Below are 18568 nucleotides of genomic sequence, written 5' to 3' on the forward strand. Positions count from 1 at the left end.
CCAAATAGGTTTCTTTACATTGCGTTATACTTTGATTGGTGTTTGGAAAGCAGTGCTGTTGTGAGACTGCTCAGAGTGTGTTGGAGAGGAGGCAGTTAGTCTCAGCACCAACTCACATAGACTCTTTTCTGGACTCAGCTCTTGGGTCTGGAGGGCTTTGGAATGGAAGGTGTCTAGGGGCCTGGATTCAAGGTGATTAAAACACGTGAGCGCTCTCTTTTGAATGTTAATTCTCAAGGGGTATCTGCTATTCTGCTCTAGATGCATTTGTTGGTGTTTTTCTGTGTACATATAAAATATATGTGCAGAATTCTGCATGTAACGGTTCTGTTGGATGTTTGTCCCAGCGGGTATAGCTATGATGACTGAGTGGACCCCATACTTCACTACCATACAGCGCATTACTGTCAAATATTTAAAGCCAAATTTTAATTAGAATTTGAAAATTATAAAATTGTATTTATAACGGTGTTCAATGATATGATTATTAATGTTAAATTGGTATTTGTTCTCTATCAAAGTATGAAGGGTGTATACATGGTCGGTGGTGCAGTGTTTTGGGAGGAAGCCAATTTGATGGAGATGGAGAAGATGGAGTGTTCGTCAAGGAAATCTAGTATTCTATATTTCTCTCTCGCTCTGTCTTTCTCCCTCCATCTTTCTCACCTCCTCTCTATGCCTCCATATCCGTCTTTGTCCCCCTCCCTCCCTCCTGTCCTCCTGTCTCCTCTTTTTGTTTTGATAGACGAAAAGAACTAGGACAGGCTCTTTACAGAACCTCGCTGTTTGCTTTTATTCCCCCCACTCTCACCCTCTTAAAGTTGGTTGTTTTTTTTATTTTCTTCGGTGTCCTGCCAAATATTTGTTGGCTGGCAAAAAAGAAAACCGAGCGGGCCTTCTGTTGTCTAACTTGATTTTTTACTTATTCAGCCTGTTTTTCACCTCAGGTATGCCAACGCAGGTAGCGAGAATCCCCGATAAGTGAATTAAAATCAGACAAAACTGTAAGATGTTTTTCATCACTCTTTCAGTATGTTTCATCAGATGATAGCATGTCTTATCCGGAAAAGCAAAGCACAAACAACACCCGATGTACAGTATATGAATATATGTAGACACAAAGAGGGATTACTTTGATGATGCTCAGGTTTGAAGGATTTTAATCGTATTAGAGTGCTTCTTTGTCTTTCGCATCTATGTATCCCAGCGGACTTCACTCGTGTGAAAATTAGAGAACACCAAACCTAGACATGTAATTACATTCTGGTCATGTGAGGAGCTTCACGGGCAAAGAGACAAAGTTATTATCATCTCTCACTGGCTAGGATTGGGTTCACACTCCCTTCTTGTCCTCTCTCCAGGGGAAATAGCAGGGCTCATGTTTTACTCATTTTTCCCATCTTTTCTCACATCTGCAGTTTAAAAAAGCTGTCCTGTTTGTGTGTGTTATTATGTTCTTCCAATACTTCATCACTTATTTCCAGCTGGATGCCAGAAGGCAAAGCTCCTCCAGCCTGGGAAATGTCATTTCTGCTGTTAACTCTGTTGTCCTTTTAGCCGGCTCAGTGGGACCTTAGAGATAGATTTTGTGATTTTTGAGCGATGCAGGAAGTTTCTTAGGGGACAGTGAATATGAGCACACGCCTTATCTATGGTGTGTGTGTGCAGTCCTACAGGTGAGTTATTATAGACGGAGAGACGCAGCCACCTCCTTCACCTTGAGACTCCTGCAGCAGTCGCGAGCGGAGTGGCGGTGAGGGGCAGGCGAAGCTGTCTGCAAAATGATTGATGGGTGTATTTTGAGAACATCCACAGCAGAGCATGCCTGAGGCCTGGAGATTGGAAGGAGGATTCAAAAGACTGTGTGGCAGGTGTGTGCGTGACGTGTGCATGCTGAATTAGCTGTCAATGTGTGTGTACATCAGCTGCAATGTGTTTTTTAACTGCATCCAAGCCAAATGATATGCTAAGTAAAGCTGGGCAATAAATCAATATAATATCAAGATCAGAATATAAGATTCAGCATTTTGTGGGATGTGGTGATAGAAATATCAAGATATGTCTTTAATGTAGTCTTTTCCACATCTTTAAGGCTGTGTTACAGTTTGGCAATATTCTGTGTTTTTCTTAATGTCAACAGATCCCATTAAAAGACCAAAACCAATAGTGAATTGATCCTACTACCAAGTATTGCTTGTGTAGCCAAAGCTTGATATACTGTAGCTTATTTCTCTGTGCCACAGACTTCCATTGTCGTACATGCACTGGGTGACGATGTTCTTTCATTACCATTAACATGAGCACTATCATTTATTTTGAGTTGATCCAACATACACCGCCCTGCTGCTAGAAATTCTGACTAGAGCCCCAAATGTGTATTAATCCACAGCTAAAAAAAAGTCCCTAACAAATGCGCTATTTACTCTAGTTTGAGTAACGTTTGCTACAAACTATAGTGCCCAGCTGTTATAGGAAACTACTGAGCCATTTTTTTAATGAAACTATATTATATATTTTTGGAGTGTATTAAAGATTTACAACTTCAGTAGGAATGAATGGGCTTGGTGCTGAGTGCCACAGACAGGCAGGGGAAGTCAGAAAGTGTTGAGAAACGGACTAATGCATTGTTGGTTTTGTTTTTTCATGTGATTTGTTGACAATTAGAAGAATATAGATTGTTGCCAGGCTTATCTTTTAAGTGATAGACTTTTTTGAGTTTGAGTGTTCTAGCCCCGCTAGAACGCTCAATAATTCTACTTGTTTGAGTTTCATATTACAAATTCACATTACACATTATTTTGAAAGTATTTCCTAAAGCACCAGTAGCACCCTATATTATGTAGTTATATATTGATCGAAGTATTTTTTTATTTTTTTTAAATACCACAATTTTTGAGTTTTTCGCCATAAAATGACCAGTTTCCCATCTGGTTATTTTATTTACAAAAAAATGTATCACAATAAATATTTATCTCCCAGATCACAAGTGGAAGTATTCAAACATGTCCCACAAACAGTCCAAAACCCAAAAATGTTAATTTTACTATCATAAAAAAAACCACTTTAAAATTATAAAAAAAACATTTACTTGATTATTAAAATTGTTGCCTATTTGTTTTCTGTTGATTGACTAATTAAATAATCAACTTAAATACAATTACTGTAAATACACTGTGTGATATTTCATCCATATTTTGTAAGACAATTTGACATTAAGCAATTTAAAGAAAAACAATCATGTAATTGCTTTTTACACAACTGGTCCAATATTTGACTCATGTCCATGTTTTTTACATTTTTAGTTGTCGGTTTGGATTCTAATTAAGTTAGAAATTAGTTTAATCTAATTAACCTATATACATAATTTTATCTAATCAACAGCATCCAGGAGGCTTTTATAAAACAAGCTACTTTACATAATTATCCTATTTAATACCTAACAAAAGGGTCTCACAAAGTAGCACTTTCTCTGCTCCACTGTTGACTGCACAGGGACGAGGAGAGGGGTTAGTAGAGTAATATTGCAGATGGAACATAGAAGAGGAGAAAGTATGTGTGTTTTTATGTGCAGCTGTAAGTGTTTTTCACATAGAGCTAGCCAAATAAACCAGAACTTTGGAGGGGAAAGAGGCGAGAGTAAGTGCCAGGTCACAGTTCAATACATCTCCTTCTGTCCCTGGAATGTCCTGATAAGCTACAAGCTTGTGAGTTCAGTTTTTTTTTTTTTTCATTTTCATTCTGGCGCTTAACTATTGTCTGCTCGCTCTGAGACAGAGACCAGTGGGACTTTGCAGTAGAGGGAATGTAAGGACATGCATTTCTCCACAGCACAGGTGCATTTAACAGGAAATCAAGTTGTGGAAAAACAGTAGCAATGCACCAGAGGAGAACACTGTTGCCAGCAAGCAACGCAATTAACTGATTTGTTGTCAAAGCCATGGCTGTTGCATTGACTTTTCCTGCCACGGTCAAGATGTATTGGTTTGTTAATCATTTTTTAAAAGACTTAAATCAAGAATATTTTCCTAATGGAAAACAAATGTACTCGTGGTTAATGTCAGTTGGTCTGTGATGTGAAAATATGACAGTAAATCTCAGTGCATCAATCTATGTCAAACCCTGTTCCAGCCTGTGCAGTTTTTATCACATTCTAAACAGATATTCTGCCAAATGATACACTGACAGCTATTAGTATGACCGAGCTGGTGCACTTGTCCTCTGGTATCCTTAGCGTGTTGATTATGTACAGTAGTTACAGAAACATGTGCACATACTGAGCATGTGTATCTCATGTCAAATCCAATGCATTACCAGAGCTGTTTTCAAACTATTTCAAACAAGTCATTGCATTGTGTATTCTTGAGATTTAACAAGTATGTTGAATGCATTTGCTTCCTCATAAAACATTTGCAATGCCAATTTTTTTTTTTTAAGTTTGAAACCTGCATTGTTTACATCCATGTTTATGTGCTAGCAGTCCTCCTGTTCCCTGCCTTTGCTGCCGCGTTATCGCCACCTGAAAATCAGTGCAATAGTGTGAATCCATTGGCAGGAATGTGTATCCCCTCACCAGCGTGCACATGCATGTCCGTCTTGTGCATGCACGACAACAAACAAAACACACACATAAAAACATTTCTCCATAGCACTACTAGTTGTCAAAAAATCCACAGGGTATCTTTACGTCCTCTTTTTTTGTGATTCAAATCAAGTCTTGAGTCTACAGCTCTTTGGATTACACCATTCTTCGTGGATCACAACTCCTGATGAGGGAACAACATTAGTCAGCAGGCCAGTCACACTCACCAACACACACAAGGTAATCATGTCCAGCCTCCTTTTATTTTCCACCTCACTCCCCCTTCTAGTGAAACAGAAGAAGCTAATTCATCCGTCTTGCAGGTGTGATGTTCTATGCCAATGTTTACACGTCAACAAGCTCAGCGAGGTTCAGAAAATATTGCATCTGACCGAGCCAGTTAGCTTCCCACAAAGCACACACGGCCCTTTTCTTTCCAACTTTGTTGATTGTGCTTTTGATTGTGACAGGCAGGATAGTGATTGTCAGTACAGAAACTGGAAAATGTTTCTCTTGTTGACTGAAGAGGGAATTTATGAATCATAGGTTATACTAGTTGAGGAAATATTGAGGATGAGTTCTGTTCATCAGCACTTTCAAGTCCTAGTCCAAGAGTCACAATCAGTAATTTTAGCTCTGTTTATTTAGTTTGTTATACGTGGTTCCTGAGAAAAATAATAATAGTGATTAGAATAAAAAGATAGAAGATTCAAAGAGAGCATCATTAAGCACTTTGCGCTGTGTTAACTTTTTATACAGTAGAGGTTGTTAGATCTATTAGAAGCATAGCTGAGGTTTCCACATGTAAAACTTGCACTATTTATCATTTTGAATATGGTGGGAATTGAATTCACAGGTGGTCTGAGTGTATTAATGTTCAGTTGGGCAAGCGGGCAGCAGGTTGTATCCCTGCTACAGACACAACCTGCATATAATACCTTATAATGCCTGCATTTAATACCTTATTTCACCTAGTTAGGTCTGCTGGCTTTATCTTCATAACAGCTCCATACTAACAAGATCGAATATGACAAATAATAAGCTTGAGATATTAAACTACATGCAGCAGGCCTCATCTTCCAAAAACTGAAGTAATGCTGATGTAATTTCTCCATTTAGTCCTTTTGGCTTTGAGACAGAAAATAAGTCAAACAAACCTTTATCAGAACCATGTGACAATCAAAGTGACTTGTAGTTTGAAGACCACAAGTTTGAAAATGAAAAAAATCTGGGTGTGTCCTCTGTAGCCCGCTCCTCATCTCGGCTTGAGGCTAGCAGCTCGAGGCTACATTAGCCACTACTATAACACACCCGAATCTCCAAACCAACTGTTGGCGGTGGAGTTGAATTGTGGATAATGTGGGCGCCGGGTTTTTACAAGGAGGAAGAATGCATGGATTAAAAAGACGATATCTCTGGTTCTGCTGCTAAAACAGTAGAGTACTCTTTTAAGTAATAAACATTTTCTACTAAGGTTATTCTACTAAGATTTAATCAAAGAAGAAGCATACAGCCTGTGTGCATTGTGCATTTTCTCTTGAGATCCATGAAAAGTTTAGCACTGATGTAATCTATGTAAGATCTATGATGTAAGAATTCCTGGAATTGAAATTGTACATCCTTAAGTAATTTTATGTTAGGGGATATCAAAATCATTGTTGTTATACCATAAAATACATATCTGTGAATTTGATGACATATCAGAAAAGAAACTTAGATAATTAAGGCCACTTTTATAACTTTGTCTGTGGTGGCATTTCAGAGACTTTCCAGCTTAGCTTCCAGTTTGAGGTTTAGATAATTGAGGATGGACTTTACTTGGAATGGGCTCTGCAGTAGATGAGTCTGAACCACTTTTCACAACAACAGCATACTGAACTCCATTTATTTCACTCTCTATATTGTATATTTTCATTGGGGTGTTCTGCCAATTGTGTGTTCTCAAAATAGTGCTCCTAAAAATAACACCTTGGCCAGTGGATTTTGTGCCCATATTGACCAGTAGAAACTTTCAATAATCAGTTGTGGGAAGATTTTCACAGTAAACTCACTTGCTCGAATGTGCGCCGCATTCGAAGGTGACATGATAAATGAAGCCCAGTACAGTGCAGTATCCAGCAGGAAAGGACTTTTTTTTTTGGTGACTACAAAAGGTTTGAGGCGCTGAAAATTATTTGGTTCAGCTGCTTTGCTCCTCAAAAGATGGAAGAAAAGAAAGAATGATAAAAGGAAACAAGACATGGATAAATCCCTACGGTGTGGGCTGTGTGGTTTGCTACCCTGTTCCTCAGACCAAATTTTAAAAAGCAGAATAAAAAATGCACAAACTTGTGAGCATTAAACTTCATAAAAGGCCTTTTCTGTGAGACTGCATGTGAGAAAGTTAGATGAGAGGATACTTTAGGAAGGAAGAAGTAGAGATGGAAACAGAGAAAGAAGGGGAAATAAGGTAAAGAAGAGAGAAAGATATTATTGAGTGGTACTGGGGGGGGAGAAAATGTGGGGAAGATGCCAGGATGCCTCCTGCTGGTAATAAGTGGCCCTCCACCTGTGAATGCAGGATGGATGTTGTGGCATGACTAGAGATCGCAAACATTTTCCCCCTCGCTTCGAGGCTCCATCATAAGAGCTCCTACCTGAAAATTTCACACCAGGTTGACATTTCCTTCCTGGACGCATGTAGCATGGCAGTGATAAGCAGTGCCAGCTTTATATGGCATACAGACACTCTCTCTCTCTCTCTCTCTCTCTCTCTCTCTCTCTCTCTCTCTCTCTCTCTCTCTCTCTCTCTCTCTCTCTCTCTTTCTCTTTCTCCCTCTCTCCTTGCAGGCTGCTGACAGAGAGGTTATAGACAGCACTCAGTGGAGCCAAACAAAAGAGAGCAAGTAAAGAGACAATCCTCCTAACTTCAGCATTTTTCAGCACACTGCTTAGTGAAAGTAGCAGCATTTCAGTGTGGGTGTATGTGAGGCGCTGCAGCCATGACACCACATGAACACCTTATTTAGAATGTGTCCATTTGTGTTTCTTTCCCCGTCAGACCTCTTTGCAATGTTGCTGTGTTCCCAGATTTTAGCATTTGATTTGAGTACAATGTTAATTATAACTGACGGAAATGGTAGCCAAAAGTATGAAAATAAGACCCAAGTTGTAATAAACCAGAATTATCAACATTAGTTGATCCAGTGTGTAGGATTTAGTGGCATCTAGCAGTGAAATTGCAGTTTGCAACCATTTGAATACCGCTCGCCTCACCCTCCCTTTCCAAGCGTGTAGGAGACACTACAGTGGCTGAGAAACTCCCGAAAATTGCAAACGGCCGTATCAAGAGCCAGTGATTGGTTTATCCGTTCTGGGCTACTGTAGAAACATGGCGGTGCAACATGGCGACCTACGTGGAAGGGGACCCGCTCCCTCTTTAGATAAAAACGGCTTATTCTAAGGTAGCGAAAAAACAACTATTCTTATTTTCAGGTGATTAAACACTAAACTAACATTTATAAATATTATATTCCATTTCTGCCAATAGCTCCTCCTAAATGTTACACACTGGACCTTTAAGTGTCGTGTGAGTCCGTCTTCTCTTCTCCCCGCTCCTGAAAGCAGAGACATTTCTGGCTTCCTGCAGCTCCTCATGTGGACATTTTAATAGAAAAGCTTTTCATTGGAAGGCTGCTGAGCTACATGACAGCCCTTTGAGCTCTTGTATTTGTGTGTGTCTGTGTGTGTGTACTTGTACTTGCTACATAGTGAGGATTGAAACACGTTTTTTACCTACAGACTGAGGACATTTTTGGAAAGGGAGGACATTTTGACCGCTCCTCACAACTTCAAAGGGCTGTTTGAAGGTTAAGACTTGGTTTAGGGTAAAGGGCTAGGGACTGCATTATGTCTATGACGGTCCTCACAAAGATAGAAGTACAACGATGTGTGTGTGTGTGAAGTAAGTAACATAATGTGTGTGTATGTGCATTTGTGTGTGGTGGTCACTAAAGGTGAGTACATGAAACACTTTCTTTCATATTTAATGAGTGGAGATGGGGATAAGAAATGTTCCAGTGTTCACAGGAGGTATTCCCGTGGGCTGTCAACCTGCTCGCAGCACTCTGTTATATCACTCATAACGTGTGTGTGTGTGTGTGTGTGGTAAGTATGCATTTTAGTAAGTGTGCAGGCAAAAAATAGTGGGTCCTACTGAAAGTTTAATAATTTGTTTTGAGGGGATGGGGGCAGAGGTTCACAGAAACATATGGCACGTGCATGAGCACTGCACCAGCATTGTTTTGATATTTCTGCTCTGCGTGGGAGGACTGGTAAAGATGGGAGGTATGCACAGCAGTCTACTGAGTCTGTAAACTAGGCCAAGCAGTAAATATATTGCATTGACCATACAGTATATTATATCCTCGGTGTATGGCTGTCTATGTGTGTCTCTTGCAAGCTGCAGCCATGCCCTCGACCAACTGCATGGTCCTCGGGAGCCCGAGGTGCTTTAGCGCTCCCTCTGGTTGCTTCCGTTTCTGATTAGGAAGCATTTTCTCTGCTGTTATCTCCGCTCTCATCGTGATTAACTTTGTATTGTCACTAATCAAAGCTGAGCTGATTCTAAGCTGAGCTGCACTGGAACTCACTGTCCCCAAGCTCCATGCTAGATTCAGCTTAGATGCTATTTCTGCAGGAGCCTCTATCACTATGTACCCAACTTGTTTTTGAATGATCGTGCTATTAAGCTAAAACACTGGAGTCTGGAATATGCTTTAAATGCTAATTGCTCATATCCTGGAAAGCAAACGGGGAACTCCTTCTAGACTTTTTTTAAAGAGCTGTGCTCTGTCAGTAAGCTGTGGGCAAAGGAAAATTTAAAAAATCCTGTCCAGTATGATTGATATCTGTCAGGGGTTTGAGGAAGATCAGCTTTGATCACAGGGAACAAAGGTAGCATGTTCTGCAGTCCACATACAGAAAGAGAGAGAGCAGAAATATCTATGACTCTGCATTCATACAGTGCTATTGAAAAGTTAGCTCTTGGGGAATGCCAAGTTAAAGCTATTAACTGTTTCTGAGCAGGTACTTTTTAGCGGCCCAGAGGATAGATTCTAATAACTTTGGTTATCATCTGACTTTTTATCATTTTATCATCTTTTATTTATTTTAGCACCACCATCAGGTCAAAAATACAATTTGCACAATACTTTGGTTTATGAGCAAATACCTGAACTAATGACATGTCCATCAGCTTCAGTTGTACTTTGTGTTTAGTGCCAATTAGCAAATGTTTCATGCTAACAGGCTAAACTAATGCTAATGTAAATATTACCTGCTAAACATCAGCATGTTCTCATTGTCACTGTGAGGCTGTTAGCATGCAGCTCAAAACACAGTACAAAAATGAGACGGTGTAGTCCCTCATTCGTCCAGGAGTGTTCTATCGTAGAAAAGGTTTCAGTCGTAGTCATCTGGACACTGTTTTCAGAATCAAGACGTTTCGGCTCCCATCCGGAAGTCATTCTCAATTGTAAGTCGATCTCAATCTGTATGAATGCAATTGAGAATGACTTCCGGATGGGAGCCGAAACGTCTTGATTCTGAAAACAGTGTCCAGATGACTACGACTGAAACCTTTTCTACAACAGTACAAAAATCTTAGAACTTTGTGGAATGCATTATGAAACATTAATCCTATAGAAAGGAACCACAACTGTAAAAAAACAAAAAGTCATTTAGTTTGATAGACAGTAATGTCATTTTATCAAGTACTTCCTTGGTAAATTTATGCAAGATTCTTGTGTGGAGGATTTAAAGCATGACTGAGGACAAAATGTTAACATTTGAAAGATTTTCCACAACTCTTCTTTGGACCAGTTTGACACTTTAGACTTCAGGTATTTGTTTGAAAAGGTGAAAATGATGTCCCTTCCTAAAAAGCATGTATTCAGTAGAAAGAAGATGTCAACATTAATAAAATGCCTCTTCCTTCAAAAGCAAGTTTACCATAAGTCGTGATGGCCCTGTTTATTATTTACAAAGGTTTTACTCAACTTGCCTCACAGGTAGTAGTGAAAACATACCTTGTGCACACTCGATAATTGTGCCTTTTTAAAACGGTTAATCCACAGTTCGAGCATTGACATTCATACTTTGATATGTGTCATTCAAATTCTTCTCACAGCATTTGTGGTGTTTGATCTGTCTGTCATTTGTCAGTAATTGACTGACATGTGCTATTTGTCGGTAATTGCATTCAGTCTTTAGCTTGTAACATTTGGAGCCAAACTGTTAAACACCAATAGAAATACGTACCACTTGATACTGTGAAGGTTCAACACCCTCAGGGTTTATGCTTGTTCTAGTTGAAGCTGTTAATCTATGCAAAGTTCTCACATCAAAACACAATATTTACAGCATGGGAAAGATGCGGGGCATAAATATTTTACTGATTTAAATTCAGCCACTAGATCTATCAATATTTGGTGTTATTTTGCAACTTTTTCTTGGAGAGGGATGCATTTGATGCACAGCTTTAAAGAGCGAGTAGCCTCTTTAAATCAATGTGACAAGTTGCTGAGAAAACACAGTTATGTTTTTATCTCATGTCAAGATAAGATCTCAGAATATTCACAAGCCTGAACACACGGCCCGCTCAGAAAGAACAGCAATCCCTTCAGTTAACTTGTAAATCATTACACCATCAAATTCCTGTTAATTAGAGAAAGTAAAGTGATGCTGTAAACTAATTCTGCCACAAAGATGTTTTCATGCAAGATCAATATGCTGTTACAAGTTAATTGAATAAACAAGCCCTTCATTATTGTTACCTCGCTGAAGAAACATTTGATGTAAATAGTTGCAATCAAAGAAAAATCCAGTTACAAAACATATTTATTGCAAATCGGAAAACTAATTTCAGAACAGTAATCCAACTAATCAGTGAAAGTTTTTTATATAACTGACAGCAACTATGGGCTTACAGTAGCATCATAACCAATAAATAATGTAGAAAAATTGCAAAAAGTGCAACAGCTTTCAAACAAAATAACTTTTACTCAACTTTTACTCAAGTCAAACCACGTCACTAACCTCTCTGATTTCATAGGTGTAATGGGGCAACTTGAATGTCAATACAGCAGCATCATAACAATAACACTAAGTAATTATAATAACAAGTTCTTATTATTGTGTCATGCCTACAACTGTGGGCTTATGAGACAAAACGTGTACTGTATAATACTTGATAAACCAGAATAATTACAGACAGTTAAATAATGCTGTAAACTAATTCTGCCACAAAGATGTTTTCATGCAAGATCAATATGCTGTTGCAAGTTCATCGAATAAACAAGCCCTTCATTATTGTTGTCTCACTGCTGTTGTTTTTCTTACAGAGCTTCCGTACGGCTGGGAGAAAATCGATGACCCCATTTACGGCAGCTACTATGTCGAGTAAGTCGGGTACATCTTTAATATGTAATGGCTTGCTTTTGATTTTCAGTGTAGCCCGGTGGTGCTGTATTAATCATATTTGTTAGTAGCAGACTGGCGCTCCTTTGTCTGCCTGCTGACGACTCACTGTTTGTTTGCAGGGGGAAGTTTATTTGTCTGCGTGTGCTTATCCATATTTCTGTGTTATCCCTCTGTCTGAAACACTCATGCTGCATATACATCTGTAGATTAGCTCATGAGCAGAGATCAGTGTCTCTTTTTAAATATTCTGAATGTCTATTCATCCATTATGTGTGTCCACATAGCAACTGCTGCAGTAGTCTGTCCTCTCTATTGAACTGTATGTCCCCTCCTTGTTCAGAGGTGTCATTTCTTTGCCTGGATGCTCTCTGCTCCGGGGCGTAGGGACGCAGCTCTATTTTTAGACTTTGCTTAAGAAAACCTCTAGAATGACACTTGACTACTCACTGCCATATATACTGTACTCCCCTCTCGAGATGCTCTTATTGTCTTTCTTTGTCGTCATGTAAATATCATGAAAGAAGTTACCAGACCTTGAAATTACGTAACTATGTAAAAATGTAGTCTGTAGCTGTTTTGTAATTAGCACTGTGATCCTGGGTTGTTCATTAAAAGATAAGGAGAGAAAGATGGTGTGTGTTTATGTGAGAGCACAATGCAGCCTGAAAGAATGAGGGAAGTATCTAATGATGACTAATTATTTCACACTGGCAAATTACAGTATTTGTAGTCAATGACTATCTTCCCCCTTGAAAACTAAATGAAGACCGACTTGGGACGTTAAAGGAAATCTCTGTTTCATATGTAGGTTTCCTCCCAGTCACTGAGTCACATAATTCTGCTTATAAGACGGGCTGAATGTTGGAAGAAAAGCCCAGAATCAGTCATTTGTTCTTTTTTACTCGGCAAAGCTGTTCTGCGGCTCTGTTACATAATCTAGGGGACTGGCCATTTAATTAATCATCATAGCAAAAGCTGCTATAGTGCCAGGATTTTTTAGATCTGATCTTTGCCGAGAGGGGGGCTAAGTTAAGTGCAGCAGGAGAGTGTGAAATCTGAAATCTCTTCTGTTTTTTTTGTTTTTTTAAATCATCGTAGCCATATAAATAGAAGGACCCAGTTTGAGAACCCAGTCCTGGAGGCTAAAAGGAGACTCCAGCAGCAGCAGCAGATGCAAAGCCAGGGTCTGTCCTCACTGCCCCTTCCCACCATCTACAGAGGTAAGACCACTGCGCTGATGTCTTTGCTTTTAAAAGACAAAACCCATTCATTTACCATTATTAGTGAATATAGTCATTATCTGTATGTTTGTAGAGAATATGTCTAAGTCAATATAGCAAAGTGGTATAGTTTAGTCAGGTCAATCATATGTTTTTATTATGTTGTTAACCGTTTAAGTTTCCTGCCAAAAACTGTGTTTTTGTACTTCCTATCCTATCTTACTATCCATTTATCAGCTTCAGAAAGTCTCTTATTAGCTTCAAATATTGACATATTGCACCTCTTTTCTATTTTATTATAACCAGGGCTGTTTGAAAACAAAGCAACATTTGATGTAAATGGTTGTAGTCAAAATTTTTAGTTGATTATATTCATGTAGAAAAATACTTCAAAACGTATTTATTACAAATCGGAAGGTGTCAAATTGGAAAACTCATTTCAGAATCATTTTTAAAGTGCAACAACTTTTAAACTAAATAACTTTTACTCAGCTTTTACTCAAGTCAAACCATGTCACTAACCATTCAGGGTTGTGTCGAGCCATTTCATATAAATTGACGCGCATAAATCAATATAGTATGTACAATATAAAACAAAGTGGGACTCACCTTGCACTTCTCCTAAATTTACTTCCCCTGCTTCAGGAGAAACGTGATGCACACTTGTTGCTTGGATCGCCACAGCAACATGCAAAGAGGGGTTAAAAACATAGCATGATAGCGCATTTTTGCTCGTTAGGAACAGGACTAATACGATGTGGGTTGACAGCAACAGTCAGTTCACTCCTAAACCTCAGTGAAAGAGTCTGAGGAACGCCAGCATTCTCGTGGGACTGAGTACTTGTTGGTCATAAAATAGTGCTCTACCCAAGAGAACATGTGGGTTTAAATGTGATTCATTGTTTTGTTTAATGACTGGTTTGATGCTACTTGATTCCAGTGCTAACTCTACCAGCCATAGCAGTAGGATGTACTGCTAGAAAAAACTGTCTGGACTGGTGAAGTGGAGGTTTGTATCCATAGTAACATAGTAGTCCACCGCTCTGAGTCGAGAGCCTGTCTCCGTGGTTACACTCTGTGTACATTCCAGTGAGGCTCTCTCTCCTCCCTCTCCCCACCTCCACCTCCTCCCTCCTCCTCCTTTTCCCTCCAAACTCTGACACCAGTGGAGGATGCCAGCCCCTGTGCCACCCTCCTTAGATCCCCCCTCGCTCAGGTCGGCCCGGTGCCCGAGCGCTGCCACAGCCTCAGCGACCTCTCCCGCTCGCCAACTCTGGGTCGCAGGGCTGCAGCGTATGCTACATCCTCCTCCGCCGACGTCTCCCCGCTCCGGCGTGTTCTGACACGGCGGATGAATATGTGCCCCCACCACCACCAACAGCAGCAGCAGCAGCAGCCACTTCACACCTCCGCCTGCACTGTGGTGCTAGAGCAGCCTGTCTGTAGCCCCTTCTCCCTGTGGCACTTTGTCAGTAAGTAGGCCAAGAGAGAAGCAAAGGAGGCTGACTGTCGTTCTCATGGCTGCCTGCGCTCGTTTGACTTACTGTAAGCATGCTAGCTCGCAAGCAAGCTTTTCCCTTGAGGCAGTTGAAGGATTTGTGTGAAGAGCGTGAACCATGACATGTCTTCGGCAAAAGCAGGCAGCGAGTGTAATCACTCAGTCTATGTCTAGACCAGTGACGGCAAACAAAGTATGTAAACTAGCACACTAGCCACGTCTCCCTCCAAGGTGAAAAGATTAGAGACTTGGTTAAGTGTGACTAAGCTTGTTGGCTGAGATCCTCTCATTCCTACACAAGGCGTCCCTCCTCCAGAAATCTCCCAGTTCTTCCCTAACCCTCTCGAGCATCTTCTCTTGGAAGTGATCCCTGATTGACAGCATGTCCTTTTGCCGAATTTTTGCTTCTTCCTTGGTAGCCTTGGGATGGGACTGAAGACCTGCACCACTGATGCTCTCTGCACCCTTTCTGCCCACCATATCCCAGCATGGGAGGAGAGGGACGGATATAAGTTTAGTATATTTGGGTGTACCAGGAGGGATGTTGCATTTGTATCTTGCACGGGAGCCAAAACCAATGAACCACACCTGCATCTTTCAGCACCACAGACCCACCTCTGTCCAAGTTTGCTGTTTTGCAATTAAGATCATACCCTGCCAGTTTTCCTGTGGCTACACCCATATCTTTCTGGATAAGCTTTACCCATTCCCTCACCCTGTAAGCACTGCCCTGCACTAGCTTTGAGGTCCTTTCAATCTTTGCTATAAAGCATACACAGCTCTAGTGTTGGTATTTGGTTAATTTGTTTGTTTATTTGTCCTTTATAGAGAAGCCGCTGTTCACGCGGGACCCCACTCAGCTGAAAGGCAGTTTCTTGTCCACATCACTACAAAAGAGCAACATGGGCTTTGGCTTCACTATTATCGGAGGCGACGAGCCTGATGAATTCCTCCAGGTCAAGAGCGTTATCCCCGATGGGCCTGCAGCAGCTGATGGAAAGATGGCCACAGGTAAGCCTCAGGCATGGTTGAAATACAACCTGAGATTCAAACAAAAAACACAACACTTCTTTACCTTTATTTAACCAGGAACTCTCATGAGATACCTGGCAGCCTAACACACTTAACACATAGCCACAAGAGAACGCACTCAGTCAGTGAATAACATTGACATGTAGTGCCATAAACTAGGACCCGCAAGGCACAATAGAAACTTATCGTTGCTTATTTAAAATGATGACATTCCTTAAGAAACATTGCTGGCATGCATTTGTACAGGATCATACATTCAGTACAGATACTTGTATATCCATAATATATACTGAATTTCCAGAGAATTACGGTAATCCCTATATATGTCCGCATAACAATTAGATGTGGAAGTTTGATTCCTGCAGTATCTGGTCCATTTATCAGCATACATTCAAAGAAAAAGCTTTTAAAGCCCCACATTTTTAATGCAGTGCAGCTTACACATGGTCATATTCAAACAAACACACCCAAATATGAACACAGTATGCAGTTCACACGGTGATGTATGTAGCTTTCTCTTCAAGATAAAAGTGCAATTCCATACATATTTACAAAAATATGTACTTTTGCCGTATTCCAGGTGCAACTTGCTAAGCTAGCATTGTGTAAGCTCTGTATGTTGGTGTATCTGTGTGCACATGTGTGTGCACCAACTGCAGAGATTTGTTCTTCCATTAATCATAAAGGGGACTTTATGAGCACCATAACTCCTGGCTGTGGCCACATGGGGGTGGAACTGCAGCATATATGCACAGATACACACAAACACACACACTAAGACAGACCAGCTGTACTAAAGGTCAAGGGAATAGAACTAGCAGGTTTTTCAGTGCTCTCAGCATGCAATAATGTTTCTTCTGTGTACGCTAGAGCAAATATGGAGCTTATAGTGGTCATTTATCATACATAAAGTAAGCTGGTCAGGGAGTTTGCACTGTAGTAAAGCTAGTATTCTTCTCCAAAACACGTTTGAATTGTGCCATTACATTGTAGTTGTGTTAGACTTCTTTTAGAACATTGGGTCATAAATGTCTGTTTTTTATAAATGTGTGGGTACAGTAGTCCAAAATAGATCCCTTGATGACTACTAAAGCTTGTCCTGACAATACTGCATATAAAACATTTTGGGTCTGTCTTCTGATCCCCTCCTCTCTCTTTCTTTTAGTATTCCCCTCTCTCTTTTCATGTATTGCTTCCCCAGAAATAACTAACAAATCCCTCTCACATCTCTACTATCCCGCCTCCCATTTCCTCTCCACCACTTCCTCCCTTCAGCTCATCTCTATCTCTATCTCACCATCAAGCCTCCATCCCCCCACTTTGCCTCCCCAGACTTTGTGTCCTACTTCTGCAGTAACAGTACTACCACGATCACAGTAACTCAGGGCTCACACAGACGAAACCCAGGCCAGCGGAGGTGTGAAATTCCCAATTCCAGATAGATGATTTGTGCCGCTTTCTCCTCATGACCCATCCTGACTGTCTCCACTACGTGATTACACAGCCAGGGAAAACATGTTCAAGCACTTATTATAAAAGTTAAAATATCTTATTTGTGACTGCTAGACCACATGCAGTGCAGTTTTGTCCAGACAAGATATTTTGTGTTTTTTGTAGAATTTATTTTTTGTCCATAGAAGAAATGTGGGGTTTATTAGCTGCAAAGTTTTTGTGGAATACAGAACTATGAGTTGTGTTAGCTTGAAGTGGAGAGGCTTAGTTTGGATGCAAGATGCATGTGTTTATTGCAAAACCAAGTGGGTTTGTTGGTATAGTTTGTTTAAAATTGGAGAGTCTGCTGCAAAACTCATTCAGCAACAGAGGGTTATTCCACTGAACCATATCCATCGACTACAGTGTTTGTTCTATTTACATAAGATAAGACACAGAATATGCACCACATTTGACATTTTTATTGATTCAGTGTCATAATTTATAATACATTCTATATCAAAAACACCCACAAAAACACACAGTTGAAATGATCTAGACAACAAATTGTTGTTAGCTTTGTGGCGTTACTAATGTTTGTTAAAAAGTCCAGTTTTATCTAACATCAAATTTTGATTCAGAATGACCAGATTTAAACGTTTTAATTCAGATTTGGTGACAATTTTTGAAACAATGGGTCCTTTTTTTCAGAGGTAGACAAAAGCATTCTCATTTCTAATCGGCGACCGACAATTTTGTCAGCTAATTGTGACTTGCTAGCAGATTTTATCTGCTATAGCTAGCTAATTAAGCTACTGTTAGCTCCATGAATTGGTCAAAAACACTGTTGTTGCCTGGCTTTGTTATGTTTCCAACTGACTTATTTTATAATGAGAAATGTGTAAAAGGTTCTTAAATATGCACTTGATGCTACATAATATCGCGCTAAAAGACAGAGGCTAAAGCCAGACAAAAAAGTTAGCATCCTCATAGATTGATGCCACATGTTCTTGTTGAGCAGTAGTAGCAAGTAGAGCTAGTTAGTTCAAGTATTATAAGTATGATAAGGAAACATTTAAGATCAGACTGTTTTTTCATTCTAACCCTGTTTGGCTGCTTAGCTAACATACTCGTTTGTATTTTCAAACAGTATGTTTTCCCTTTTAACGTTACAGCTGAAAAAGCTAGAGTACCTGGCATGTAAACTTCCCCAAATCCAATAAAGAGCAGGACAGAGCTGTGCAAATGAATGTAGTTAGTTAATGATATGCTCATTGCCCTTAGAAATAAGGTTTGGTTATTGTTGTAGAAATAGTAAGCTAATTCGCTGGATAGGCAAACGATTGA

At 39.9% G+C, this 18568-nt stretch overlaps 1 protein-coding gene across 16 annotated transcripts in view; it reads left to right on the top strand.

Moving 5' to 3' along the window:
- magi2a (membrane associated guanylate kinase, WW and PDZ domain containing 2a) overlaps window positions 1-18568 on the top strand; it is a 230003-nt gene that overhangs the window by 163329 nt on the left and 48106 nt on the right. For all 16 annotated transcript variants that reach the window (XR_006376839.1, XM_044186311.1, XM_044186306.1 and 13 more), the window contains 3 exons: window positions 11962-12019; window positions 13139-13260; window positions 15587-15769. Coding sequence is in view for 15 of the 16 variants with exons in the window: in XM_044186311.1 (XP_044042246.1) it covers window positions 11962-12019; window positions 13139-13260; window positions 15587-15769 (363 nt within the window). In the remaining variant the exon portion in view is untranslated. The remainder of the gene's footprint in view (window positions 1-11961; window positions 12020-13138; window positions 13261-15586; window positions 15770-18568) is intronic.

This window comes from Siniperca chuatsi, linkage group LG23 (genome assembly GCF_020085105.1).
Source record: "Siniperca chuatsi isolate FFG_IHB_CAS linkage group LG23, ASM2008510v1, whole genome shotgun sequence".
NCBI classification, from domain to species: Eukaryota; Metazoa; Chordata; class Actinopteri; order Centrarchiformes; family Sinipercidae; genus Siniperca; species Siniperca chuatsi.